The sequence below is a fragment of the Bos grunniens genome, chromosome 15 (genome assembly GCF_055505025.1).
Source record: "Bos grunniens cultivar Pamir isolate PY7600 chromosome 15, Bosgru_T2T1.0, whole genome shotgun sequence".
Taxonomy (NCBI): domain Eukaryota; kingdom Metazoa; phylum Chordata; class Mammalia; order Artiodactyla; family Bovidae; genus Bos; species Bos grunniens.
The window spans coordinates 53,541,765-53,569,178 of NC_141179.1; the positions used below are offsets into that span (position 1 = coordinate 53,541,765).

Sequence of the window (27,414 nt, forward strand, 5' to 3'; positions counted from 1 at the left end):
TTGGTTCTGGTCAGTTCCAATGTGAGTAACTATAGTCAAAGACCTTATCCAGACACAGTTTTCAAACCCGACACTCTGCTCTTCTACTTCCTTGCCATTTCTTCAACTGAATGACGGCTCTCTTCAGACCATTTGAAACAACAGGTTTGGGTGGCCTCCCAGCACAATTCTTCCTCTTCTTTTCTAAAAATTATTTATTTCTTTATTTTTGGCTGTGCTGGGTCTTCATTGCTGTGAGAGCTTTTCTCTAGTTGTAGCAAGCAGGGGCTGCTACTAGCTGTGGTGTGGGGCTTCTCATTGTGGTGGCTTCTGTGAGCCACCAGGGAAGCCCGCACCATTCTTTACCAACAGACTCACAGCCTTTCTGAAGAGGGCACTAGTCTCAGCTCCTCCTAAGGCTGCCATTTTGCCATTACCACACATAAGTGCTTCAGTGAGGAAGCAACTGGCTTTTTAAACTCTGCAAAATTTAAAATTACAAGATTTTCAGTCAACCTAGATTACAGGTTATAGCAAAGAGCTCCTCCCTTAGCAAAGTTGTACAGAATAGCTAGATCTAGCTTGAGCTTCTCTATCTCTTCCTTTCTGGTAGGACTTTGCTAAAAGCAGCACGAAGGAGCCAGAAAACACCAACATTCTAAATTTCTCCACCTTTCTCTACTGCTACATCGCATTGCTACAACCTCAATTAGATCATAACATGCCTCCCAAGGTGAGGTAGTAAGTGTCTGGAGATTGCCTCCAATGAAACACACCTCCCAGGATTCCCAACTTTATAGCTTTTACTTTTGCATACTTGGGGTCCGGCTATTGTGTAAAGAAGCCCAAGCTGTGGCACATAGGGAAAGCAGTCACAGCCCTTCCAGCAGTCCCACCAACGTGCCACATATGTGAGTGAAGTCATCTTGGATATTCTGTTTCCAGCCACCATCTGTCTGAATCCTCATCAAAGACCCCTGTGAGACTGAAAGAAGTGTCTGATACCCTGGTAATGCCTAACCACGTGATTTGGTCCATAAGATGCTTACTCCTTGGAAGGAAAGTTATGACCAACCTAGATAGCATATTAAAAAGCAGAAACATTACTTTGCCAACAAAGGTCTGTCTAGTCAAGGCTATGGTTTTTCCTGTGGTCATGTATGGATGTGAGAGTTGGACTGTGAAGAAATCTGAGCACCAAAGAATTGATGCTTTTGAATTGTGGTGTTGGAGAAGACTCTTGAGAGTCCCTTGGACTGCAAGGAGATCCAACCAGTCCATCCTAAAGGAGATCAGTCCTGGGTGTTCATTGGAAGGACTGATGTTGAAGCTGAAACTCCAATACTTTGGCTACCTCATGCGAAGAGTTGACTCATTGGAAAAGACCATGATGCTAGGAGGGATTGGGGGCAGGAGGAGAAGGGGACGACAGAGGATGAGATGGCTGGGTGGCATCACCAACTCGATGGACGTGAGTCTGAGTGAACTCTGGGAGTTGGTGATGGACAGGGAGGCATGGTGTGCTGCGATTCATGAGATTGCAAGGAGTCGGACATGACTGAGTGACTGAACTGAACTGATGGCTTAACAGGAAACAAGCTAGGGAAAGAAAACCTCAATATGTAGATTAAGATAAGCCAATCTCTTATAACATGAGAAAGATTCTGTCTCTAGAAGCAGAAACTAAATCCATCAAAATTACAAGTGGGAGGGCTTCCCTGGTGGCTCAGTGATAAAGAATCTGCCTGCCAGTACAGGAGACACCAGTTCCATTCCTGGTCCAGGAAGATACCACATGTCCCAGAGCAACTAAGTGTCACTGCCGCAACTACTGAAGCCCGTGCACCTTAGAGCCTGTGCTCCACAACGAGAAGCCACCGCAATGAGAAGCCCATGCACCACAGGAAGAGGAAGCCCTGCTCGCCACAGCTACAGAAAATCCTGTGCATCAACAATGACAGCACAACCAAAAATAAAGAAATAAAATACAAGTGGGGTATTTCTCTGGTGCTCCAATGGTTAAGACTCCACATTTCCAATGCTGGGGACATGGGTTCAATCACTGGTCACATAACTAAGATCCCATATGCTGCACAGTGTGGAAAAAAAAATACAAGTGGAAAAAGCAAAAGTAATACTTAAGACTCCAGCCCTTCATAAAGAACTCCAGGACATCTGTAAAGAGTCAGATCAAATCTCTGGAGGAATGTTGGCTTAAGATGAAAGATCTAACAGCTCCACTTGGAGAAGAGAACACAGGTAATGACTTGGACTTGGGAAATGGAGACAGTATTTATGACCAGACCAGAAGAGCCAAGAGGAAACTGACTGATGTTGAAAAATCAAGTGTGAATTTAAACAGCCAAGATGGAGAGAGAAATCAATTCTACGACAACATCACTAAAGAAGGAAACATAATCATCGAAGGCCAATCATCTTAGAAGTAGTCAAGCTGAGCAAATCTTGATTTTTGAAATAGTGCAGTCTTCAGGGAAGAGGAAATGAAGTGACTGAACTTTGTCAAGAGAAAGAAATGGAGTCTCTTAAGAAATTACCTGTCCAGGAAAGTCATTACTTGGAGCAAGAGGAAGCAAGTTCTGAAGCAAATGACCAGGTTAACACACAAATGAAGAGCTAAAGACTTTCAGATAGCACATCAAAGACAGTTACGAAAACCTGGAAAGCATCATTTGTTCTCAAAACCAAATTATTTCCCTTGAACCAAAAGGTCCCAATCATTGGGCAAGAGCACAGGAAGCTGAAAGAAACCTCTCCATGATCCAGATGGAGCATTTTCCAGGGAGCATTTGCAACCCTCATCTCTCGGTATGGGGTACTGTTTCATCTGAGATAGGAAGGTCTCAACATCGCTCCCCTCAGACCTTCTCCTGGGCTGCCAGGCTTTCTTCCTCCGTTCCCAAACCGGGTGTTTCCAATAGTTTCAAATGGGGAGTTCTGACAAGAAGACACCTTCTTCCCTGTATTAGGGCTTTCCAGAAAAACAGAGCCAGTAGGTTATACATACATATAAAGTGATTTATCTCAAGGAATTGGGGGTTGTGAGGCTGGCAAGTCTGAAACCTGCAGCCCAGGTCAGCAGACTGGAAACTCTCAGGCACAGGCTGAGACTACAGTCCACAGACCATACAGTCATCTTCAGGGAAATGTCTGTTTTGCTCTTAAGGCCCTTCAACTAATTGGATGTTATCAAGGATAATCTCCTTTACTTAAAGTCAGCTGATTGTGGAGGTTAACCACATCTACAAAATAGCTTCACAGTAACACCTAGATTACCGTTTGATTGAATCAGTTCAGTTCAGTTCAGTCCCTCAGTCATGTCCGACTCTTTGCAACCCCGTGAATCACAGCACGCAAGGCCTCCCTGTCCATCACCAACTCCCAGAGTTCACTCAGACTCACGTCCATCGAGTCAGTGATGCCATCCAGCCATCTCATCCTCTGTCATCCCCTTCTCCTCCTGCCCCCAATCCCTCCCAGCATCAGAGTCTTTTCCAATGAGTCAACTCTTCGCATGAGGTGGCCAAAGTATTGGAGTTTCAGCTTTAGCATCATTCCTTCCAAAGAAATCCCAGGGCTGATCTCCTTCAGAATGGACTGGTTGGATCTCCTTGCAGTCCAAGGGACTCTCAAGAGTCTTCTCCAACACCACAGTTCAAAAGCATCAATTCTTCGGCACTCAGCTTTCTTCACAGTTCAACTCTCACATCCATACATGACCCCTGGAAAAACCATAGCCTTAACTAGACGGATCTTTGTTGGCAAAGTAATATCTCTGCTTTTTAATATGCTATCTAAGTTGGTCATAACTTTTCTTCCAAGGAGTAAGCAGAGAAGTGCAAATCAAAACCACAAAACAACACTTTTCATCTGCTAGGGTGGCTATAATCAAAAAAAGAGACAATCTTACAATATGAGACTTCCCTGGGGGTCCAGTGGTTGGGACTCCCCCTCCCCCTCCCCACTTCCACTGTAGGGGGCAAGGGTTCAATCCCTTATTGGGGAACCAAGATCCTGGATATCATGATACACAAAAAAATTTTACTATAAATAAATCAAACTTAAAAAAAGAGACAATAACAAGGGTTGGCGAGGATGAGAAAAACTGGAAAGCTCACAGAGTGCTGCTGGAATTGTAAAATGGTGCAGCCACTTTGGAAAATAGATTGACAGTTCCTCAAAATGTGAAAGAGTTACCAAATGATTTAGCAATATCATACCCAACAGGAATATAAACATACCTTCTCCCAAAAACTTGTACACAAATATTCACAGCAGTATTGTAAGATGGAAACCACCCAAAATGTCTATCAACTAATCAATGGATAAATAAAACATGGTTTAGAATGCTATTCACCAATAAGAAGAAATAAAGTACAGTTAGTCTTCCATATCAGCAGGTTCTGCACCTGGGAATTCAGTCAATCACAGATCAAACATACTACAAAAAATTCCAGTAAGTTTCAAAGAGCAAAATATTTGTCTAGGACAGGCAAATATTACATAGTTGTAAAAATATTTACATTGTATTTACAACTCTCTACACAGTATTTATATTGTATTAGGTATTATAAGTAATCTAAAGATGTTTTAAAGTATACGGATATGGATGTGTGTAGGCTATATGCAAATATTATGTCACTTTATATAGGGACTTGAGCATCTGAGTGTGTGTGTTGTGGGGAATCCTGGAACTAATTCTCCGCAGATACAGAGGGTCAATTGTACTGATACCTGCTATAACATGGATGAACCAAGAAAACATTAAGCGAAAGAAGCCTATCATGAAAGGTCACATATGTGAGGGCCTTTCAGGTGGTACAATGGTATAGAATCTGCCTGCCAATGCAGGAGACTCAGGAGACGTGGGTTCGATCCCTGGGTCAAGAAGATCCCCTGGAGTAGGAAATGGAAACCCACTCCAGTATTCTTGCCTAAAATTCCATAGACAGAGAAACCTGAGGAGTTACAGTCCATGGAGTCGCAAGAGCCAGACATGACTCAACGACTGAGGATGCATGCATGCACATATGCAATGTTCAAAATAAGCAAATTCATACAAAGTAGTGGTTGCCATGGGACTTCCCTGGTGGTCTAGTGGCTAAGACTCCACGCTCCCAATGCAGGAGGCCTGGGTTCAATCTCCCGTCAGGAAACTAGATCCCATATGCCACAACTAAGACCCGGTGCAGCCAAATAAATAAATACTTAAACAACAGCAACCATAACCAAGTAGAGGTTGCCAGGGACTTGGGGGAAAGGGGATTGAGAGTGACCGCTAGAGGATATAGAATTTCTTTGGGCTGCTCTTCACAGGCCTACAAGGCCTGTATTTGCCCAGCTTCAAGACTGAAGAAAGATCTGAGAGTCAGCAACAGAAACGCCAGTGGTTTAAGGATGCGGGAGCTCACGTGTCTGAAACAAGGTCCTGAAGCAGTGCCCCACGGTGTGCGGCAGAAAATCGGCAGGAGAGGACCTGGGGCAACCTTCACTCCAGAGGGGAAGGGAAGGTTACCAGTTACAGGTGAATTGGGCTCATTAGTTACCAGGGAAACCAGTAAAGGGCACACCCCTCACTGCCCCTTTGCTAAGAACAATCACCAGTTGGGGCCTGGGGCAAGTAGGTAGGAAGGTCCACGATTTGAGTGGTGAAGCAGGCACTGGTCAGGCAAGGGATGTACAGAGAGCAAGAGGACAGCCATCTTGGATGTCTTAACCATATAAGTTTCCTTTGAGGGTAATGAAAATGATATGTGAGAGTTCCTTGGTTGACTAGTGGTTAGGATTCAGGCCTTTCACTGCTGTGACCTGGGTTCAATCCCTGGTTGGGGGGACTGAGATTCCACAAGCCAAGAGGTGCAGCCAAAAAAAACAGAAAGAAAGAAAATGATCTGAGACTAAATAGTGGGGATGGTTGCACAACTCTGTGAATTTATCAGAATAGGGAATTGTGTACTTTAAAAGAGTGAACTTCATAATATGTAAATTATATCCCACTAAAATTATTATTAAACTTTTACATAAGAGGTTTTACTTTTGCTCCAGTTGCAGTTTGATATAAATCTCAGAATTTTTTTTAGTAAATAGAGATGATATAAATCATTCTCATTATATTACTTTCTAGAAAACGTGAGTCGTAAACTTTAATTTGATAAGCCAGCCCACTATTCTCTAAACAATATATTATCTGAGAGCTGTTCATCCACCAGAGACATTTGAAATAACAAAACACTTTCTCTCTGCCAATGGTTCTGTGTACCACAGTTACAACAGAAATGTAAATGTTACTTATCGGCTTGTTAGTCTTAACATATTTTAGTTGATTAAACAGTCTCTCAAAGCCATCACTGATGGAGCTATGATTCCTACTATGCTCTCAGCGCTTCTCGCTTGTCAGTTCATACTCTTTCCACTCATTTGCACAGCTGTGAACATTAAAAGCAATCTCAATATTAATCATCATAGCTTCAAGCATCTATGAAATCCCAAGAATTATAAGTAAAATGTGACACGTGTGTGCATTTTTTCCTGGGCAGAATACATTTATCAGGTTCTCAAAGAGAGTCATTGACCAGCATTTCAGAGATTGATGTCAGGTCATGCTGCGTTATGCAGCAGACGCGGGTTGGATCCCTGGGTCGGGAAGATCACCTGGAGACAAAAACGGCAACCCACTCCAGTATTCGTCCATGGAGAATTCCACGGACAGAGGAGCCTGGCGGACTACAGTCCACGGGGTTGTGAAGAGTTGGACATGACTGAGCGGTTAACACACATGCTGCGTTTAGAATTTGTAGTGGAATCTGTGGTTTTAGTTTGCCAAGCATCCCTTCCCTTTTTTCTTGTCATAGCACCGCCTCTTTGGTTGGGGAATAGGGAGACCTTCTTATGAATTCCACAATGATGCTGGAAAATCTTCTCTTTTCATCTGTTACTAAATCCAGAGAAGGTAATTTTGGAGCTGTCTGCACTGTTCCCTCACACCATCCTTCTATGAAGGAGCCACCTCAGGGGAGCAAGGAGAGCTGGGAAGAGCAGCAGCACCCAGATTCTCTGAGGTCAGCTTCACCTTTCCCTTCCTCCCTTCCATCCTTCTACAGAAGAGGCGGCAACTGTAGTCTGGAAAAGGTAGGGGTGGGATGGTTCATCCAGGACACAGGGATGCAAAGCGTGATTTCGGAGAACTGATTTCTGGGGCTGCACGAAGGGATGAGCTCCGGGGCAAGTAGGATCAGCCCTGGTGGATCCCTCAGCAAGGCGTGCAACTGCACGAAGGGCCGAGGTACAGGGTTAGCTGAGGTCAGGATTACAGAAACCCAGGAGCAAGACGGGGAAGCTTAAAGAGCCAAGCCGTGTCTCCAGGACCGGGGTGACGGCACGGTCAAGCCCGGCTGAAGGAACATTTAGCCCCGCCCCCGATCGAGAGGGGAGGGCGAGCCCCGCCTCCCACCCCGGGAATCTTACCGAGGCTAGTGCAACACCACTTCCGAATCATAGATGACTTGTTATCCGCGAACTGAAGGTCAAATAGGGGACCCACCGGTGAGCTTGGGGAGCGGACTGGAGAGAAAGGACGACTTTCTGTGGGAGCTGTGTGCCCCCTTTTGCCACCCGCTCCGGTCTCCACTTGGTAGCGCCTTCCTGATCCCCTTATCTCCAAGGCTCTTAGGGATATGCCCCCCTGCAGGAGCCTTCTGGGAAATGCTGCTCTGACGGCCCAGGAACCATGAGTCCTGCAGCTCCGGTAAGAGAGAGGTCTCTGGGACAGGACAAAGGACCCAGGGCAGGGTGGGTTCTGTTCTCAAGGGATCGTTCAGGCCTGGACAGTCTATCTTCTCTCGAATGACATCCTGGATCTGCTCCTAGGTGGGGCTTTGTGGGGTTGAACTATTCAAGGAAATGATCCTGGAGGAACAGACCGTGGTGGTAGATAAATAGTCTTCTCTTTCTAGTTGGGCCCCTTTCAATCCATTTTTGAGTGTCCTAGAAATGCCTTTCCAGGCCACAAATTGTACCACCTAGCTCCTCACCCAACCCCAACCCCAGTCACTATGTCATAAAGGCCCAGGCTCCTGAGCCTGTCTTCCAAGGCCTTCACGTTACATCCTTGCAACCCCTACAGCTTCATCACCCACCGATCCCCATGCCCTCCCACCCCAACCCCTGCACTCTGCTTTCCAAACACTGAAATACTAGATGCTTATTGTTGTTTAGTCACTCAGTCATGTCCAATTCTTTGCAACTCCATGGACTGCAGCACACCAGGCTTCCCAGTCCTTCACTATCTTCTGGAGGCTGTTGAAACTCATGTTCATTGAGTTGATGATACCATCCAACCATCTCATCCTTTGTTGACCCCTTCTCCTGCCCTCAACCTTTCTCAGCATCAGGGTCTTTTCCAGTGAGTCCTCTCTTCCCATCAGGTGACCAAATTATCAGAGCTTCAGCTTCAGCATCAGTCCTTCCAATGAATATTCAGGACTGATTTCCCGTAGGATTGACTGGTTTGATCTCCTTGCTGTCCAAGGGACTCTCAAGAGTCTTCTTCGGTACCACAATTTGAAAGCATCAATTCTTGGGCACTCAGCCCTCTTCATGGTCCAACTCTCACATCTGTACATGACTACTGGAAAAACCATAGCTTTGACTAGATGGACCTTTGTTGGCAAAGTGATGTCTCTGCTTTTGAATATGCTGTCTAGGTTTGTCATAGCTTTTCTTCCAAGGAGCAAGTGTCTTTTAATTTCATGGTTGCAGTCACCGTCCACAGTGATTTTGGAGCCCAGGAAAATAAAACCTCTGTTTCCATTTTTTCCCTTCTATTTGCCACAAAGTGATGAGACACTCATACTCATCCTTCAAGACCCTGCAGCCTCCTCTGGGAAGCCTTCCTGAACCTCTTCATCAAAGTCAAACTCTTCTTTCCCATTGTCAGATCATACTCTACTTTGTGTGTTTATGTTGGAACATAAACACTGTTGGAACATAAACACAGACTGGAAACTGGGAAATGAAGGGGCTTGTCGGATATTTCTTTGTGCCTTCTACTAATGCCCAGTGCCAGGCAACAAACTGAGTATCAAGAAAACATGGCAAAACTAGGAGCCTGGTTTTCTCCCTGTAGTTTTACATTTTTCCAGAAAATTAGAGCTCAAGATTCTTGGGGAAAAGTATTTCATGCTAAATGAATGGACAACATAATGACAATAGCAAAATAAAATCACAGATGCAGCCTCTCACCTGTGCTCCGAGTGGGCACAGGGCTACCTCCCAGGAGAGGCTGTATAGGTCCCAGGTCTAGGCCTGCAGACTACAAGTCCCAGAAGGACTCCTGTCAGCCCGTCGCTACACGCCCCGCCCCCTCCCTGGGGGTGGGGCCCTGAGGCAGCTAGGCTCTGGGCTGCAGCGGGGAGAGTGAATTGCCCCAGGCACTCTGGGGCACTCAAAGCGCAGGCGCAGCGGGTTGGGCGGCAGCAGCATCAAGTAACCGGCCGTTTTGGCAGCAGCACCGCAACAGGTGTAGACAGGTGGGTGCATTAAGGGGGGCTGAAGAGGGAGTTTACACCTGGCCTTCTTGTCTGACCTATGTCAGAGCGTGAAGATGGGAGGGAGCGGCCAGAGAAGCAGGGACAAGGCCAGGCCTTCCACCCCAGGTGTGCCAGCCAGCCCTTGTGCTACGCAACAACAGGTGTGAGTTAGTGGGGGAGGGCACTTGGATTCCAATCCAAGCTCCATCACACAAGTACTGGACAGAGTTGCAGTGGGGCCCAAACTGTACATTGACTCACCTGGGGGTCTTTGAAGACTATCAGTGCTTACCTCCTGCCCTCAGACATTCTGATTTTATTGTTATGGGATATGGGCTGGATATTTGGGAGTTTTAAAAACTCCTACTGGGATAATGCTTAGAAGACAGGACTGCTGGGTGTGAATCCTGGCTCCACTGCTTACTAATCAAGATCTGTGCGAGTGACTGGACCTCTCCAGGCCCCAGTTTCCTGAAAATAGCAAGGAATATTGTGAGGTAATAGATGAAACCACTTTACAAGTATACCTGGCATATAGTGCTCGATAAATCATAGTTGCTGTTGAACTATTATTCTGTGCACTTTGTAAATGGGTTCTTTGTGTGTGTGTGCTCAGGCGTGTCTGACTCTTTGCGACCCCCAGGGACTGTAGCCCGCCAAGTTCCTCTGTCCATGGAATTTTCCAGGCAAGAATACTGGAGTGGGTTGCCATTTCCTACTCCAGGGGCTCTTCCTGACCCAGGAATCAAAGCTGCATCTCCTCGTCTCCTGCATTGGCAGGTGGATTCTTTACCACCGAGCCACCTGGGAAACCCTGGTGGGGTTCAAATGTGAGGAGGGCTCTCTTATCATGAAAGTCCCTTGTTCACTGCCATGATTCTACTATTATCTGCTGCCAGCATTTCAATATTCCAGGGTTTCTAACATTTTCAGAGTTCCTCACTCCAGTCTCTACCTGCCTGATGGACACCCTTTTACAGATCTAGATGTGGAGGCTGGGAAAAGGGACTTGGTCAAGGTTATGGGGATGAGATTGGAATCCAAGCTTCTGACCCCCACCCCCACCCCATTGCAAAGTGTGGCTGCCCTGCTGACCCCACAAGCACAGTGCTCTCATTATGTGCCTGGAGCCAAGAATGGAGAGGAGACAGACAGGCTTGCCCTTGTTTGTTTATCCACACTCCCTTAAACCTTTCCTCAGTGGCTCCCCCAGGGAGGACCGGGGCGGGGGCTTTCTCAGGGGAGCTTTTGTGGAGCAGCTGATGAAGTCTGTGATCCCCCTGACAGGTTCCGCCTGACTCCACCCTGGAAAGTCCTTTTGAGGAAATGGCCCTGGTGAGGGGCGGCTGGCTGTGGAGACAGAGTGAGTGACCCTGGGCCAAGCCCTGTCCGTCCTGTACCTTATCTGGGGCCAGGGGTGAGGGAAGTGGCCTGTTGGAGCTGCACAGTGAACCCTTCTCTCAAGAAACCATGCCCCTTTTATCCTTCCCTCCTTTGTCCATACTCTTCTCTCTGCTGGGAATGTCCTTCACATTCCTGGCTGCTTAGTCAACTACTTATTTTTCAAGACCCAGCTCAGGTATCCCTTTCTGAAAAGAGCCTTCTCTGCCTTTTCTCTGCTCCCCACCCCAGCCCCTGCTGTAGCACCAAGTTGGGTTAGCAGCTCTCTTTTCTGTTCCCAGTGCCTCACACATACCCCTCTTATAGCACTGATCAATACTTCACCGTCCTTACCTGTGGGCCTCACCAGTCCCCTACCTATATTGTCTCCAGACTGTGAGCGCCCCAAGTGCAGGGACTGGGTTTAACCCTCTGTGGCCCAGGGCTAGCCACAGAACAAGGCACAGAACAAAATGAAAAATGCCTCTGTTCCTCAGAATTTGTAAAGTTCTAAGAAGCTCTCTTAGTCTTTACCCTTTCCTGTTAAGATTTCCAGTCTCGAAATGTCTACAGCTAGGGATCGGGCTTCCAGATCCACCTCTGACCAGAGTCATGGTCTGAATAAGAGCTGTCCTGGGCTAGGAGCTCCCTGATACCCCATGACCCATCCTCAGTTCATTCAGTCCAGCAAACACTGAGTCCAGGTCCTGCTGGGTTCTAGGACCCGTGAGGTGAGCTATGGACAATCCCTCTGCTCTCCATTTGGCAGAAGAAACAGACGCTACACAAATGACTGTCCCCCGGGGCCTTTGTTTTTAAAGTACATAATAACTGTACAACCCTCAGCAGAATGGATGCAATGGAAACTGAAGGTTTCCTTAAGGCAAGCCTGTGACGACTAGTTTTCTATTAATTCTTGCATAAATCCTATTCTGCATTCATACAAAAACAACTTAATGCTTTTTCTCTGACAAACTGTACATATAGAAACAAATGTTCAATTGGACATGAACTTAAACATGTTCAGTTGGACATGTGGAGGTGTTCCTATCACATGTCTTGAGATACTTAAAAGATTTCCAGCCTCCCCCAAGGAAGGAATCAGATCATTCATTTACCATTCAGCACATGTATGGAGCCTTGACTATGTTGTTAGGCCCAATGGGAGGCAATGGGTGAGCAAGACAGAGAGAGGCCCTGCCATCATTTTAGGGAGCAGACAGACAAGGAAGGGGTGATTACAACACTGGGGGCTGGAGATAAGGGGATGCTGGGAGCCCACCCACGGCTCCTACCCCCACTCAGGCTCTGTGATCAGCCCGTATTGTGGGTCTGGAATATCACACAGGCTCCATCCTCCGCCGCTGGAAGCGGAACTGGTTTGCCTTGTGGCTGGATGGGACCCTGGGCTACTATCACGATGAGACTGCCCAGGATGAGGAGGACCGCGTGCTCATCCATTTCAACGTCCGCGACATAAAGATCGGCCAAGAGTGCCACGGTGAGCCTCTTTCTCTCTGTGACTACAGGCTCGGCCCTCCCACTGTGTCTGAGAACACCTGCCATTCTCAGGTGGAAGGCTCTCTGCAGCTTTCAGAGGCCTTCCACAGACAGCTTCTGGGCCTCTACCAAATCCAATTCATGTGGTGTAAGTTAAGAAATGAGTTCCTTCCTGAGTTCCTGCTGCTGCTAAGTCACTTCAGTCGTGTCCGACTCTGTGTGACCCCATAGACAGCAGCCCACCAGGCTCCCCCATCCCTGGGACTCTCCAGGCAAGAACACTGGAGTAGGTTGCCATTTCCTTCTCCAGTGCATGGAAGTGAAAAGTGAAAGGGAAGTCACTCAGTCGTGTCCGACTTTTCGCGACCCCATGGACTGCAGCCTACCAGGCTCCTCCGTCCATGGGATTTTCCAGGCAACAGTACTGGAGTGGGGTGCCTGTGCTGAACCTGGGCCCTATGCTAGGTTCACAGAGGTGAGTCAGACCCAGTTCCTGCCCTCTCCAGTGCTAGAAATGGGAAAAAACGAAATGAAATAAGAAGACTCAGAGAACTTAAGTGACTGGCTCAGAGTTACCCAGCAAATATCCCTGACCAAGGCTCAGGTCATAATTATAACAGGGAAACTGGGAGAGAGATGTACCTAGCTAGGGAAGCAGGCGATGTGGAAAGGTGGAAGGGTCTAAAGAGTTGAGTAAAATCCCAAGGAAAGTATGTGTGAGATCAGAGGAGGTCAGCAGTGGCCAGTTAACAGGACCCAGAGAAGTCAGTTCCTGTTCTTGTTCCCGGTTTGTTGGGGAGACTCGGGGCCTGTGCCCTGTGGAAACCCCATACGTGTGTGTCCGCCTTTAGATGTACAGCCCCCAGAAGGCCGGAGCCGAGATGGCCTGCTGACTGTGAACCTGCGGGAGGGCTCCCGCCTGCACCTGTGTGCTGAGACCAGAGATGACGCCATGTGAGTCACTCCCAGGAGACGATGGGGTGGTGTCTCGGGAACATGACCAATGACTTCCTCCTCATTGAGCCGCTAGCACCCTAAAGGTAGTAAAGCAGGACAAAGACCAGTGAGCGTGGTGGTTCAGTGGAGGCTGGGCAGAGTGGGTTTGAATGACTCGCGGTGACTGGTGTGGTATCCAGTAAACTGCTGACATGGTCCACGATGAATTCAAGACTGTTGTGGGGAGCAGTGTGTGCACAGCTGCCTCAGGTGTGGCCCCTGGTCATTCCTCAGGGTCAGGTATCTAACAGCCTCTGAGGTAAGCCCTCACTTGGGGTGATACACGGGAACACACAGCCCTGTGGCATCTTCAGAGAGCCCTCCTCTCATTCCCTTCTTAGAAGATGGCCTGGGGTGGGGGTACTCTGATCTGAGGGATAGACCCTAATGCGCCTAACAGGTAGCCCGTGGGGCGCCCTGTGTTGGATGCAGGTCCATACTGCGAGAGCCTGGGTGTGTCTTCCTCAGGCGCCTTTTGCTCACTCACATTCTTTCCCTTCCTACTCTCTGGCAGAGGGTCAGTTGGCCTTCATGCTGTAGGAGAGTGAAAGAGATGGGATGTGTGGGAGCAGGGGAAGCCGAGCTCGGGGTGGACAAAGCACAGAGCCTCCTTGTCCACCCCAGCCAGGTGCCATGGCAACCAACAAAGGCTCAATTGTCCGGTGTCCACTAGGCATTCCCGGGGCTCTGGGGTCAGAGTGTAGGGGAACCGAGTTTGTAGGTTTGGGATGTGGAGGTAGGCTGCAGCCAGAGGACCAGCCTAGGCATGTCAGAATCTGAACCACTAAAGGACCACCCAAGCCCAACTGTCTTTTGTCTAGATGGGAAAACTGGAATCTCCCCAGCGGTGAGGAGACTATGGAATAAGAAAGAGTTATAGAACTGCAGCAGCTTAGCTGGGGGCTTGCTGTGTGACTGGGGCAGCTGAGGGGGTCCCCTTTGTCTTCCCAAGGGAGTGAAGAGGATCTCCCCCTTCACAAGGGACTGGGGCTAGAGGCGGGGTAGGGTCTAAAATGTGGGGCCCAGTCTCCCTTCTCCTGCACTCCCTCCTCACGGTCTCGTGGGTTTGCGTTGCAGAGCATGGAAGACGGCACTGCTGGAGGCGAACTCCACGCCGGTGAGCCCCCCTCCCTCCCTGTCTCCGCCCCACCGCTACTTGCCATGGAATCATGGGTGACTCAGACTTAGTCTCCACCTGCCAGCAGTTCTCAGTTTCCGTATATGTGAGTGAATAGACTTGTGAAGACTCAGAGGCCCTGAGTCCCAAGTGGAAAAGGACAGAAGACGGCCAATGGGTGAATAAAAGATATTCACCAAAAGATTTGGAGGAGGGAGAGAGAGGCCTCCAAGAAGGCTTGTTGAAGGGGGTGGCATGTGAGCAGGAGGAAAGGAACTATCTTTTATTCAGCAACTATTATGTGTCAGGTGTGGTATAGTTGTAATACCAGCTACTCTCATAGCCTTCCTGTGAGGTTGGGATTGTTGTTCCCTCTCTGCAGATGATAAGGTTGAGCTTTATTTATTCACGTAACAAATATTTACTGAGTTCCTACTATGTGCCAGGCACTGTGCCAAGGACCATAATCAGAAGGTAGCAGAGGAGATGTGGGCCCTGCCCTCCTGGACTCAGCCTAGTGGGGAGCTAGATGTGAAGTCACAAGTTAGAGTTAGTGGTTCCACCGCAGTGATGGGAGCTGCTCAGACAGAGACGGCAGAGTGCATTCAGTGTGCATCCACCATGATGGCCTGATCCAGGTGGGAGTCCAAACAAGGCTTAAGATGAGACCTGAAGGATAAGAGATCAACTGAGTGAAAGGGGTGGGGTGAAGGGAACAGCTTTCCAGGCAGAGGGAGCTGCAGGTGCAAGGGCCCTGGGAAAGGTCATGATGTTGGCAAGTTGACAAACAGAAGGAAGGCTAGGGTGACTGCAGCTCAGGGAGCTAGAGAGCAGCTGGAGAAGGAGGGTTAGCAGGCCAGGCACGAAAAGCTGCGTTAAGGATAGGGGTTTCTGCTGAGAACACTGGAAGTCATTGAAAGTTTTAAAAAGACCAGACTTGTAGTTTTAAAAAGATAGTCTGGCTGCTAGGTAGGGAATGGACTGAAGAAGGTCAAAGTGGATGCCCAGAGATCTGTTAGAAGGCTGGGATAGGTGCAGGGCATCTGGCTAGGGGTCTGGACTAAGGCCTTGCTGGCAAAGACAAGCTGATGAGGACAAGACACATTTAGAAGGTGGAGTCAACAGAGCTCAGTGACTGACGGAGGTGAGGTTTTGAGGAGCTGCCCAAAGCCCCCAGCTCTAAGGTGGCCCAGCCTGGCCTCAGCCCCCATCTGCCTGACCCCAGACTCTGTGCCTGCTCCTTCTACCTGTGGCACAGTAGAGCCCCTTCTCATCTGGAGAAAAAGTCTGCTGGGAAGTGGCAGGGAAGACTGGAACGCATTTAGAAACTCCCTTAGCATCTGCCTCCTGAGGGCTGGGCATTGTGCTTGAGGACCTAGCACCCACTGTATCAGTTAATCTTCAATAAGAAAAAGGAGGGGCTGGTATTCTTGTCCCATTTTACAGATAGGGGAGCTGAGATTCAGAGGGGAATTGGCTTGTCCAAAGTCTCACGGTCGTAAATCAGTGGAAGAACCTGTATTGGAACCTAGGTCAGTGAGATTTTGAGGGAAGGGAATTACCCACAGAAGGAGCTACATGAGCAAAGGTGGGTAAGTGGCACGTGCAAATGTGTGTGTGAAGACACGTACGTCTAAAGGCCAGGAGTCTGGCCTGGCTGGAGGATAAAGCGTGGAGGGAAAGAAACAGGAGACGTGACCTCTGAGGAGCCACATCACAAACGCCTTGAAGTCCAGGAAGGAAGTGAACTTTATCCCGAGGGCTGTGGGGAACTATAAAGGGCATTAAGCAGGGGGGCTGTGGTCAGGCTTTGGGGAGCAGACTCAGGCTCTGGGTAGAGGCTGTAGAAGAGGAGGCTGGGGTGGTGGTCAGCTGGGTAGAGTTACCTGGCTCTGAGCTCCAAATCTGGCTGAGGCAGGGCAGACCCGTCGTCCCACCCAAGAGGGTCAGAAAGAAGGAGTCGAGGGCTGGCCGTCTGCACTCTGTGACTCTATGAAGCTGCCTGTCCCTTCTCTGCGCCCACCTTCCTGCTGCTCTGCTTCCTCCATCTCTCTGCTCCACCTCCCACCTCTACACGCACGTACACGCACACCTCCCTCTGGTCCCTACGCTTGCTCGAACTGGGTGTATTTGTGCCTCTGTGTCTTTGTACCAGTGTCTGCCCACCTCTGAGTGTTCACGCCTGTGTCTGTCTGTCCTGTACCTACATAGGAGTGACGTCTGCTTTGTCCCTCTATATCCTGAAGGTTTATACCCTACAGTGGGTGGAGGTTCCAGGAGGAGCCCCTGACTCTGGCTGTTGCAGGGAACACAGGGGTGGGGGGCACAGTCATGGGTGATGGGTGCAGGTGGATGGGTCAGTGATGGGAGCTATCTGTACTCCCTGGAGACTGGAAGCCTCAGCGGCCTGGAACAGGTGAAGGTGGGCCAGTTCTGGAAAGACACTACTGATCCTTCTTCTCTGTGTAACTTCGGCAATTTCACCACCTCTTCTGAGCCCCCCACCATTACCATGGGCTGAAGAAGAAGAGGATAGCTGTTCCCTTGCCCAGCTGGCAGAGGGCTTTGCTAGGGCCTATGAGGAGCTTTGAGTCTCTCCAGATGTAGAGGGCCTCTGACACCCCCCCTTCCTCCCCTTCTTGGGTTTCTGTGGCTTGAGCAGGCCCCAGCTGGAGCCACCGTCCCTCCCAGGAGCCGCCGGGTTTGCCCCAAGGTCAGGTGTGTGACCCGCTCGTGGAGCCCCTGTAAGGTTGAGAGGCGGATCTGGGTAAGTGCTGGTTCAGCCCTCCCTGCCACCATTCTGGCCACCAGGATGTGCCTCCCGAAGTGGCCCAGCCACATCCCCTCCCTGCTCACAAACATTCCATGGCTCCCAACCATTCGTAGGACAACCAACCCTGCTTTCACGGCCCCTGGGATCTGGCCTGGGCCAGACTTGCTACCTTGTCTTGCTCATCCCCTGTGCTCCAACTGCTCTGCTCTATCCTCTGCTCCCAGCTGTGCCAGCCCTTTTTCTGCTCTCCAGCCTCGGTATATGCTGCCCTCTCTGCTGCAAAGACCTTTACTTTCCTTACTCACCTGACAAAATCCTCCAAGACACCCTGCAAAGACTGCCAGCTCCTCAGGGAAGACTCCCAAACCTCCAGGCATTGTCACCCCCTCCTACCGCACTAGTGCTTGGTACTGTCTTCATTCCGCCTGATTTCTAGTTCCTTCACTTCTGTCTCTAGTATCCCACGAGACCTGCAGCTTCCTTCAGGGCAAGAATTGGGTTAGGTCAGCTCTGCCCCTTGGGAGCCTGGCACAATGCTAGGTATACAGCAGGTGTGCAATGAGTGCTCAGCGATGGGGGCAGTCTATTTTGACTCTCCTACTCCTGGTGCATGAAGGTGGGGCACAAGAAGGCCCCAGTGAGTGTTCACTTAATGGGCAAATGAATGAATGAAGAAAGGGAGAAAGGAAGGAGTAAAAAAAACCTATTATGGCCTCACTACTGCATATTATAATTTAGTCCGTGTCTGTCTCCCTGCCACACACCCCAGCCAGTGTTTCCAGAAAGCAGGATTTGGGGACGAATCCTCTCTCTGTCCCCAGTGCTCAGCCTGGCATGAGGTGGGTGCAGCGAGGGGGCTTGGGTTAGAGTACCTGTGGTCAACCGTGAACTTTTCTGACACAGTGACGCTCAATGTAGCTGTGCGTTAGAATCGCTTAAGGACTTAAAAACAGTGCAAATGTTCAGATCCTACCTCTGGATGCTCTAATTGTGTAGTTCTGGGGTGACGCCTTGGAAATCTGTGGTTTCAGAAATTTCTCCAGATAATTCTGATGTGCAAAACCACTGAGCCCAGCAGTGCTAGCATCACCTGGCTGCACAGACGTGACTCTGCTGGATTCTCACTGTACCTTGGGAGTGGGCAGTGTAGGAAAGACTGTCCTCATTCATAGATGAGAAGACTGAAGCTCCGAGAGGTTATCTAACATGACTGGGAGCACTTAATTCATCAGTGATTCCCAGCCCAGAATTCTAAGGCATCTATGGGTAAGACATCCTCATACCCAAACTAGGCTACAAACTGTTTCCAGTGGAGATGCCTAAAAATAGAATTTTAAAAGCTATAAACCTACATATACACAACAGCTTTTCCTTTTTTCCCCGTTTGTGTGTCCTTTTTTCTAGTCTTCTTGAGTTATAATTGACATATAACATTGTCTTAGTTTAAGGTATACAACATGATTTGATATATTTGTATACTGTAAAATGATTATTAATGTACAACAGCTTTTCTGAGGGGAGGGTCTATTTGTCTGTGATCTCCTGACTGACCCTGTCCCCACCTACAAAAGGGGCTGGACCTGTGGAGAGGGAGAGGATCTGGGGTCAAACCCTTAGGGTCTGCCTGGGAGGTCTCTGGAGAGTCCCCTGCCCCGTTGCCAGGTGATTCACATGAGTTTACCTCTGGGCCTCTTAGGCATGGAGGATGGAAACAAATGCCCCACAGAGACATGAAGTGGTGTTTTCCACTTTCTTCAGCCTAGGAGGGTCAGTGGCTCACAGTGCAACTGCAGGGCAGATGTAGGCTCTGGACCTCAACTTCCCGACCAGTAAAATTGGGGATCTGAGAGCTTAGATCTCTTTAGTCCCTTCTAGGCTTAGAGCTCAGATCCTGGTCACCCCCAGCAGAAACCCCTATTGGGTCACCCTTGGGGAAGGAGCACAGCAGGGAAGTCATTTGGGACTGAGCCTTGTTTGTCTGAGCCTTCTGCATTGCTCTGGGTCTGGTCATTGTCCCTAACTTGAAATTGGACTTAAGAATTGGGTGACTGTAGTTCCAGTCTGACTCTGTATTTGACTCGAGATAAATTCAATATATTATACACCTGCCATATTCTAGTCAGGCCTATTTTTAGACCCAGGTGGTGGTGGGAGTGTTTTCCTCAAGTATGATGGGAGAAACACCTCACAGGGATACCAACAATAAAACCACAGAGTGGTTGGTGCTGTGATGAGGGAAGTCTAAGGGCTGTGGGTGCCCCAGATGGGGCCGTAACAAAACCTGAGGTTCAGAGAGAGTGATATGTTGAGTATGAAAGACAAGTTAGGTAGTTGAATAGAAAAAGATGAGAAAGGCATCCTTATCAAAGAGAAATGGCATAGATATTTGAAATCACAAGGTGTACTTGGAGGACTTCTCCTTACAACCAAACTTCTTGAAAGAGATGTCATGATATGTTGACTCCATCCCTCACCTCTCAACCATTCTTCAATCCTCCATAGTCTGGCTTCTTCCTCCAACAACTCCTCTGAAAAGTGTTTTCAAGGTCACCCACAATTTCCAAGATGCCAAAACCAATGGCTTATTCTCTTGGTACTGGACAAGAGAATGGACAGAAGAGCATATTTCGAAGATAAAATCATGAGATCCGGTGATAATGTGATGTGGGAGATGTGTGTGAAGACAAAAGTGCCAGCCTGCCGTCTTGGTTTAAGTGTACAGTGGTGGCATTTACAGAAAAGCATTTACACAAGAGCAGGTTTGGGGGGATAGAAGGATGATGGAATCACTTTGAGATGCATTAAGTTTGGACACCTGAGCTTCCAAGGGACCACCTGGACCATTTAGGTGGAAAGCTCAGAAATATAAGGTGCAAAGGGGCTAAGAAGAGGGAGCCAGAAGAGAAGGGGATGCTGCCCCCTCTTCAGGTCTGTTCCCTTTGGGTAAAATGAGGGTCTTTTAGGAACTTAGGGTCTTTAGGAACTTAGGAACTTTAGGTCTTTTAGGAAATTAGGAACTTCTGTTTAATTCAGCTTATATTTATTACTCCATGCTAGTCACTAGGCCCTGATGGCAATACAAATGAATTAAAGTCATTGCCTATAGCTCATGTCAGGGGTGCAGGCAGGAGACGTCAGGAGGAAGGCCAGGAACATGAGGCACAAGCATAGGTCACAGAGAACTCAGGAAGAAAGGATTTTTTCTGAGACCAGAAGGTCTTCCTGGAGTGGGTGACCTTTGAGTCAGGCTTTGAGAAATTGATAAAAATCTAATGAGGGAGGGAAGGTGGACTTCTATTTCTCCTTCCCAGAGAGAATGCTGACTGTTCTCTGAGCCTACATCCCTGGCTGTGTGGTAGAGTGGAGAACAATGCCTGCTGTAAGGACGAGAGGAAATAACATATTATTTCCTCCCTCAGGGCCTGGAACGTGATGGATGATGCTTAATTATGCTTTAGTTACTTCTCATCTCTATCCTTCCTTTCCCTTCCTTCCTCCACACCCCTCTTTTATTTCCTTGGCCTTGTCCAGGCCCTCTCTCCATGACTAGGAGAGTAGAGAAATCCATTGGTTTTCTCCAAGTGTGACCACTGGAAAGCTGCTATTTGCTAGCAAATAATAGCAAATCTATCAAAGGAAGTAGGGAGCCATGGAGAATTTTTGATCAGGGGAGTGCTAGGTAGGAAAACCGGGGCAGGAAAATGGTATCACTGGGAGCTGAAGTTTTAGATAACAGTCTTGTGGGGAGGTGGGGCTTTTCTTCAGGAGATTGCTGGTATCTGGAGATCCATTTCTAAATTTGGCGAGGTGGCGCTGTGGGCCTAGAAGGGTGTGAACCAGGTGTGAGGGGTAGGGGGACCAAAGCCTGGCCCAGATCTCTGGCAGCTGACCAGGCAGGGCTTCCCAGGTGCGTGTCTACAGCCCGTACCAGGACTACTATGAGGTGGTGCCCCCCAACGCGCACGAGACCACGTATGTCCGCAGCTACTATGGACCGCCCTACGTGGGTAAGTCTCTGGCCGCCCTTGCCCCTGCCTATATCCCCACCCACGGTCTGTCAGTCGGAACCAGGCCCCACCCTTCCCACCGGGACCCTCTGCAAGGCCCTCCCCATCCCATAAATCGGAACAGCCCTGAGATGAGAGCCCCTCCCCACTCCGAGCGGACCTCTTCCCTAGGCCGGCCCCTATTCACTGGCTGCCCAGCAATACCCGTTCCTGAGTTGGTAGCGACCCCTGGTGGCTGATGCTGGAGACGCGGCCTCCCCTCACTCCAGGGTCTAGCGGTTGGGAAGGCCCATCCTCGGGTGTGGTCCAGAGATTCTTAAGAGACCCCGCGGTTTCTTCGCCGGTCCACCCTAACCCCATGGTCCCAGAATGCCCGTAGCAGATCCAGGGAATAGAAGCCGTGGGGACAGAGTGCGCATCCTTCCTGTTTGAAGGCCTCCGTTTCTCCGACTGGAGAGTGGGCTCGGGACCTAGTGGAAGGAGGCGGATGATCTCTCTGCTCTCAAGCCCGCGGCCCTCACAGGTTTTCTCTCCGCAGGGCCTGGAGTGACGCACGTAGTGGTGCGGGAGGATCCCTGCTACAGCGCGGGCGCCCCCCTGGCCATGGGCATGCTTGCGGGAGCCGCCACAGGTGCCGCACTTGGCTCGCTCATGTGGTCGCCCTGCTGGTTCTGAGCCCTGGACCCTGCGCACAGACCAAAAAGACCCCCTGTCTCTTTGGTCCCACCTTTCACTAGCCAAGCCCTCTCCCACTTTGGAAGCTATTATCCCAGGCACAAACATAGCTCAAAATCCTTCTATCTACTGCTAGACATTCCAGAAATCCATTATAGACATTTGGATATGTTTCTCCCAAATACACCAGGACACAGAAAACGCAACTCATGGGGCTTCAAGTTCCTCAGTCACTGGTGACACAAGAATCAGGTTCTTTCCTCTGGCAGCTCCAGGCTTGGTGGGGGCAAACAGGAGTAAAGAAACACTTGACAAAGTGGAGTTATCAGTCTTTTGACAGTATGAGGGCAAAGAGTGAGGAAGGTAGGCTAGGACTGTAGTTGTTGGCAAGAGTCCAGAGCTGTGAACATAATGGCATGTCTGAAGAATCGGAAGGGAGTCATTTGGGCTGGAGTGTGGGCAGGGGCCAGATCATGATGGTCCTCCAGGCTAAGAAGGTGCTGAGTGAGGGGGAGATGTGAGCCTTTTGGAGGGAAGTTTCATGATTGCACTTATAATGAACATATTGCCTGTTTTAATACCCTAACACTCCCTGAATTTAGCCCCATTCTTCCCACTGCTAGATTTCTGGGTCCCTTGTTCCTTCAATGCTCAGAAAGCCCCTTCCATGTCAGGGTACTTGGGGCAGCAATTGAGCTGAACCTGAGGTCCCCTTGCTAGGGGGCAGGTGAGCTCTCTTTGTGACTTGCCCCTAGGTTGGTGCCTCCATCAATAAATGATTTTCTACTCCCCAGGAGGTTGGCCCTCTATCCATAGCTGTGGCTATCACCATCTCAGGCTCTGTCCCTTGCTTCACTCTGGGAGAGATGGCAGTGTTCACCTCTGGGACCTGATCCATCTTTGTCTCAGTCCAGGAGGCCCCACATGTGCCTCCTGGAAGGTGGCCCAGCAGTCTCATTTGGTCCCCTTCTAGTCTCCTCTCCCATCCTGTCCCAGTCACTAGCAGAAATGCTAACATTCCTGCCCAGTAGCCAGAGTAGCGTGCTAAAATTCCCTTGTAGATAGGGGCTCCGGCTGCTGTAGAAACTAATAAAGGTGTGGTTGGCTCTAGCCCTGACTCTGGCTTTGTTTGTTCCCCCAAGGTGCCCTGTCTCCCTGAGACATTTCCATGACTCAGCACTGACTAGTGCCTTCTCTGGTATAGTGAGAAGAGTGTGGATTCTGAGGTCAGGTAGAATTGGTGGCAGCATATTAGCTGCCATGAGGAATTTGGGGGGCAAGTCACTTGACTGTTCTGGACCTTGCTTTCCTACTATAAGCTGGCAGGTTGAAGTTGGCCATCCTTGAGGGCTTGACAGGAGAGGTTGCCTGAGAATCTCTGTCATCTGAGCTGATGCATGATCCAGGCCATGCCCTGCCTGTCTGAGCATCCTGTGGTATTGGGTAGGGTCTTTTCCAGTAGGTTCCCATCCTTCTAGAACTGAGACAATGAGTTGTACTCATAGAGACAAGGTGCCTACGGAAGGAAACCACCATCTTAAATCAGGTTTTTTGAGGCTGTTACGTAACAGAAATCCCCTTTCTCAAACTGATTTAAGCCAGAGAAGGGAAAATATAGGGGGCTTCCGTGGTGGCTCAGATGGTAAAGAATCTGCCAGCAATTCAGGAGATCCGGATTCAAAAGATCCCCTGGAGAAGGAAATGGCAACCCACTCCTGTATTCTTGCCTGGAGAGTTTCATGGACAGAGGAGCCTGGCAGGTTACAGTCCATGGGGTCGCAAAGAGTCGGACATGACTGAATGAGTAACATACACACACACAAGCGAAAATACTGGGCCTCAAACCTGAGAACCCAGAAACTGTGTGGTCCAGGTACATGAATATTATCACTTAAACTTTGCTTCGTTTCCATCTTTACAGCCACTGAATCTACTGTGATCTGGAAAAGATGGTCTAAAACAACAGAGTTTAGAGAGCAGGTCTGGGGTAGTCTCCCACAGGAAATTTAGGGCACTGTTTCCAGAAGTAGATGAATAAGCGAGAGCTGGGAGGCAAAAATATCAGGTGTCCAACTCAGTTATGTTTCCAGACATGAACTTAAGAGGGATACATAAACAAATAGCAATGATTCCATGAAGTAAGATAGGAACATGGAACAGTAGAAGCTCTGAGGAAGAGGTGTCCAGCTGTGCCGAGGAGACTGGCTTTGAGATAGGAAGTGAAAATTTAGGGTGAGCCTTGAAAGGTGAGTGGGAGTTTGCAAACAGAGAAAGGAAAAACAACAGATAGAAGAAACGGCGTGCAAAGGCCTAAAAACACTTTAGATTTGAGAGTACTGAGAAATTCAGGCAATGGTCGGATGTCACAGCAAGTTGCGTGATGAGAAGGGGTAGTAGGTGGGCCAGGTTACTGAGGACCTCCCCCAGCCAGGGCGAGAAGGATGCAGATGGATGTTCCAGGTGAGTGGATTCTTTACCATCTGAGCCACTAGGGCTTCCCTTACTTCAAAATCTCCCCATTAATGATTGCAGCATGACTTAATCTTCCAGTTGCTCACTAGACAATTATTAAATTATTTACACACATATTAAGACAAACATTCATTCTCACAGACACCTCAGTTTGATCTGAAGGTGGCTGGCCTAAGGATCACATCTGGCCCACATATTGTTTTATCTGGTCACCACAGTGGTTTTTTAAAGTTTCAAATTAAAATGTGATGTCACTACATACCCAACTAAATGACTAAAGGTGAAAAAGACAACATTAAATACTGATGTGGAACACCCCTCGGAATCTCATATAAGTGGAAACTGGTATAGCTGCTTTGGAAACTGATCAGGTAAGCCAAACATATGCAAATCCCTAAACCCATCAATTCTACTCCTAGGTACTCTCAAACAAATGTATTTATGTATTCACCTAAAAATAGTAGGTACAAATGTGTCATAGAAACACTGGAAGAAAATTCAAATTCTAGAATAGGTGGATTCATTGGTATATTCCATTCACAGAATGGAATACTAGTCAATAAGAATTAATTATCTGAAAGTATACACAAAATCATGAGTGAATCAAAAAAATCAGAGAGGAAAAGGGGGAATGGGGGTGGGGGGAAAACAGTTACACTATGACAAGTTTCCTCTTCCTTATTGAAGTAGTGTAATATCAACGTTAGTATATGCTGATAAATCAAAGATGCACACTACAATCCCTAGAGCAACCAATGAAAATATAATATGAAGAGGTTAAGCTAAAAAAGCCAATAGAGGAGTGTAAAGAGTAGATGCAGCAAAGAAAGTGAAGTGAAGTCGCTCAGTCGTGTCCGACTCTTCGACCCCATGGACTGTAGCCTATCAGGCTCCTCCGTCCATGGGATTTTCCAGGCAAGAGTGCTGGGGTGGATTGCCATTTCCTTCTCCAGGGGATCTTCCTGACCCAGCAATTGAATTCAGGCCCTCCTGCATTGTGGGCAGACGCTTTACCGTCTGAGCCGCCAGGGAAGCCAAGTGAAGTTGCTCAGTCATGTCCGACTCTTTGCGACCCCATGGACAGTAGCCTGTCAGGCAAAGAAAACAAACACCAACACAGCAGACTCATATTCAAACATACTATAATTACATTAATTTTAAGTGGACAAAAAGCATAAATTAAGAGGCAGAGATTATCAGAATAAACAAGCAAGACACAACTATGTAACTTTGTACAAAAGGTACACTTTAAAATACACAAATAGGTTGAAGGTGAAAGGACAGAAAAAGATATGCCAGGGAATTCCCTGGTGGTCCAGTGGTAAGGACTCAGCGCTTTCACTGCTGGGGCCTGAGTTCAGTCCCTGGTCAGGGAACTGAGATGCCTGAGCTGCGCAGCAAGGCTGAAAAAAAAAAATATACCATGCAAAGAGTAGGTAGCAGAAAGTTGGAGTAGCTATTGTAATATTAGACAAAACAGACCATAAGACTAAAATTATCAGAAATAAAGAGGGGCATTTCATAAACAGTCAATATATCAGGAGGATGATAGCAGTTCTATGAGAGAGATTTACACCTATAAATGCATACATTAAAAAAGAAGACCTCAGTAACCTAACTAGACACCTTAAGGAATCAGAAAAAGAGCAAACTAAACCCAAAACTGGGAGAAGGAAGAAAATAATAAAAATTAAAGCAGAGATAAATAAGAGAAATTCAGTGAAACCAAAAGTTAGTTCTTTGAAAAGATCAACAAAATTGATAAGCTTTAGCTGAGGGGGGAAAAAAGAGAGAAGACTAAAATTACTAAAATCAGAAAATAAGAGTGGAGACATTACTACTGGTTATATAGAAATAGAAAGGACTATAAGAGAATAATATGAACAATATGTATGCCAACCAATTGGATGACAAAGAAGAAATGGAAAAATTCCACACAACCTACCCAAATTGAGTCATAAAGAAATAAGAAATCTGAAAAGATCTATAGTAAGGAGATTGAATCAGTAATCAAAAACCTCCCAATAAAGAAAAGTCCAGGACTAGATGACTTCGGTGATGAATGCTACCAAATACTTAAAGAAGAGTTAACACTAGCACTTCTTAAACTCTTCCCTGTAAAATGAAGAAGAAACACTTCCTAACATTCCATGAGGGCGGTATTACATGATATCAAAGCCTGACAAAGACAGTACAAGGAACCTTCAGACCAATATTCCTTATGAATATTCATGTAAAAATCCTCAGAAAATTACTAGCAAACTGAATTCAGCAGTGTATTAAAAGGACTGTACACAACGATCAAGTGGGATTTATTCCTGTAGTGCCAGGAACTTTCAACATATGAAAGTTCATCCATTTAATACACTACATTAATAAAATAAGGGCTTCCCCAGTGGCTCAGTGGGTAAAGAATCTGCCTGCAATGCAGGAAACACAGGAGATGCAGGTTCGATCCCTGGCTTGGGAAGATCCTGTGGAGAAGGAAATGGCAACCCACTCCAGTATTCTTGCCTGAAAAATCCCATGGACAGAGGAGCGAGCAGGGCTACAGTCGATGGGGTCACAAAGAGACATGACTGAGCAACTAAGCAGCAACAGCATTATTAATAAAATAATGGGAAAACCATGATTATCTCAACTGATGCTGAAAAAGCATAAAATTCAATACCTTTTCACAATAAAAACACCCAAGAAACTAGGAATAGGACTTCTTCAACATGATAAATACTATATATAATACCCACAGCAAATATTATATTTGGTGGTGAAAGACTGAAAGGCTTTCCCCTAAGATCAGAAACGAGAGCATGCCTACTTTTGTCACTTCTACTGGGAGTTTTAGCCAGAGCAATTAGGCAAAAAAAAAAAGAAATAAAAGGCATCCAAATTGGAAAGAAAGTAAAATCATCTTGTTCACAGATGACATGTAGAAAATGCTATATATTCCACAAAATATTGTTCAGTCAG

General features: G+C 47.8%; 2 protein-coding genes across 22 annotated transcripts in view; one reads left to right on the forward strand and one right to left on the reverse strand.

The window, feature by feature from the left end:
* The window catches only part of FAM168A (family with sequence similarity 168 member A), a 242,229-nt gene extending 234,637 nt beyond the window's left edge, over positions 1-7,592 (reverse strand). The window contains exon 1 of the mRNA XM_086340700.1: positions 7,462-7,592. The gene's annotated coding sequence lies outside the window, so the exon portion shown is untranslated. The remainder of the gene's footprint in view (positions 1-7,461) is intronic.
* On the forward strand, positions 7,486-23,082 carry PLEKHB1 (pleckstrin homology domain containing B1). 21 transcript variants are annotated; one of them, XM_086340711.1, is made up of 8 exons: positions 7,486-7,741; positions 10,812-10,887; positions 12,253-12,405; positions 13,256-13,358; positions 14,478-14,517; positions 17,180-17,284; positions 21,198-21,297; positions 21,836-23,082. In XM_086340711.1, the coding sequence occupies exons 1-8, from the start codon at positions 7,724-7,726 to the stop codon at positions 21,970-21,972; spliced, it is 732 nt and encodes a 243-aa protein (XP_086196837.1). In that variant the 5' UTR covers positions 7,486-7,723; the 3' UTR covers positions 21,973-23,082. The 21 variants fall into 21 exon arrangements, with proteins under 21 accessions (XP_086196837.1, XP_086196836.1, XP_086196845.1 ...); XM_086340710.1 differs by having other exon boundaries at positions 7,486-7,539; XM_086340714.1 differs by lacking the exon at positions 7,486-7,741 and adding an exon at positions 9,414-9,524.
* Positions 23,083-27,414: the final 4,332 nt, after the last annotated feature.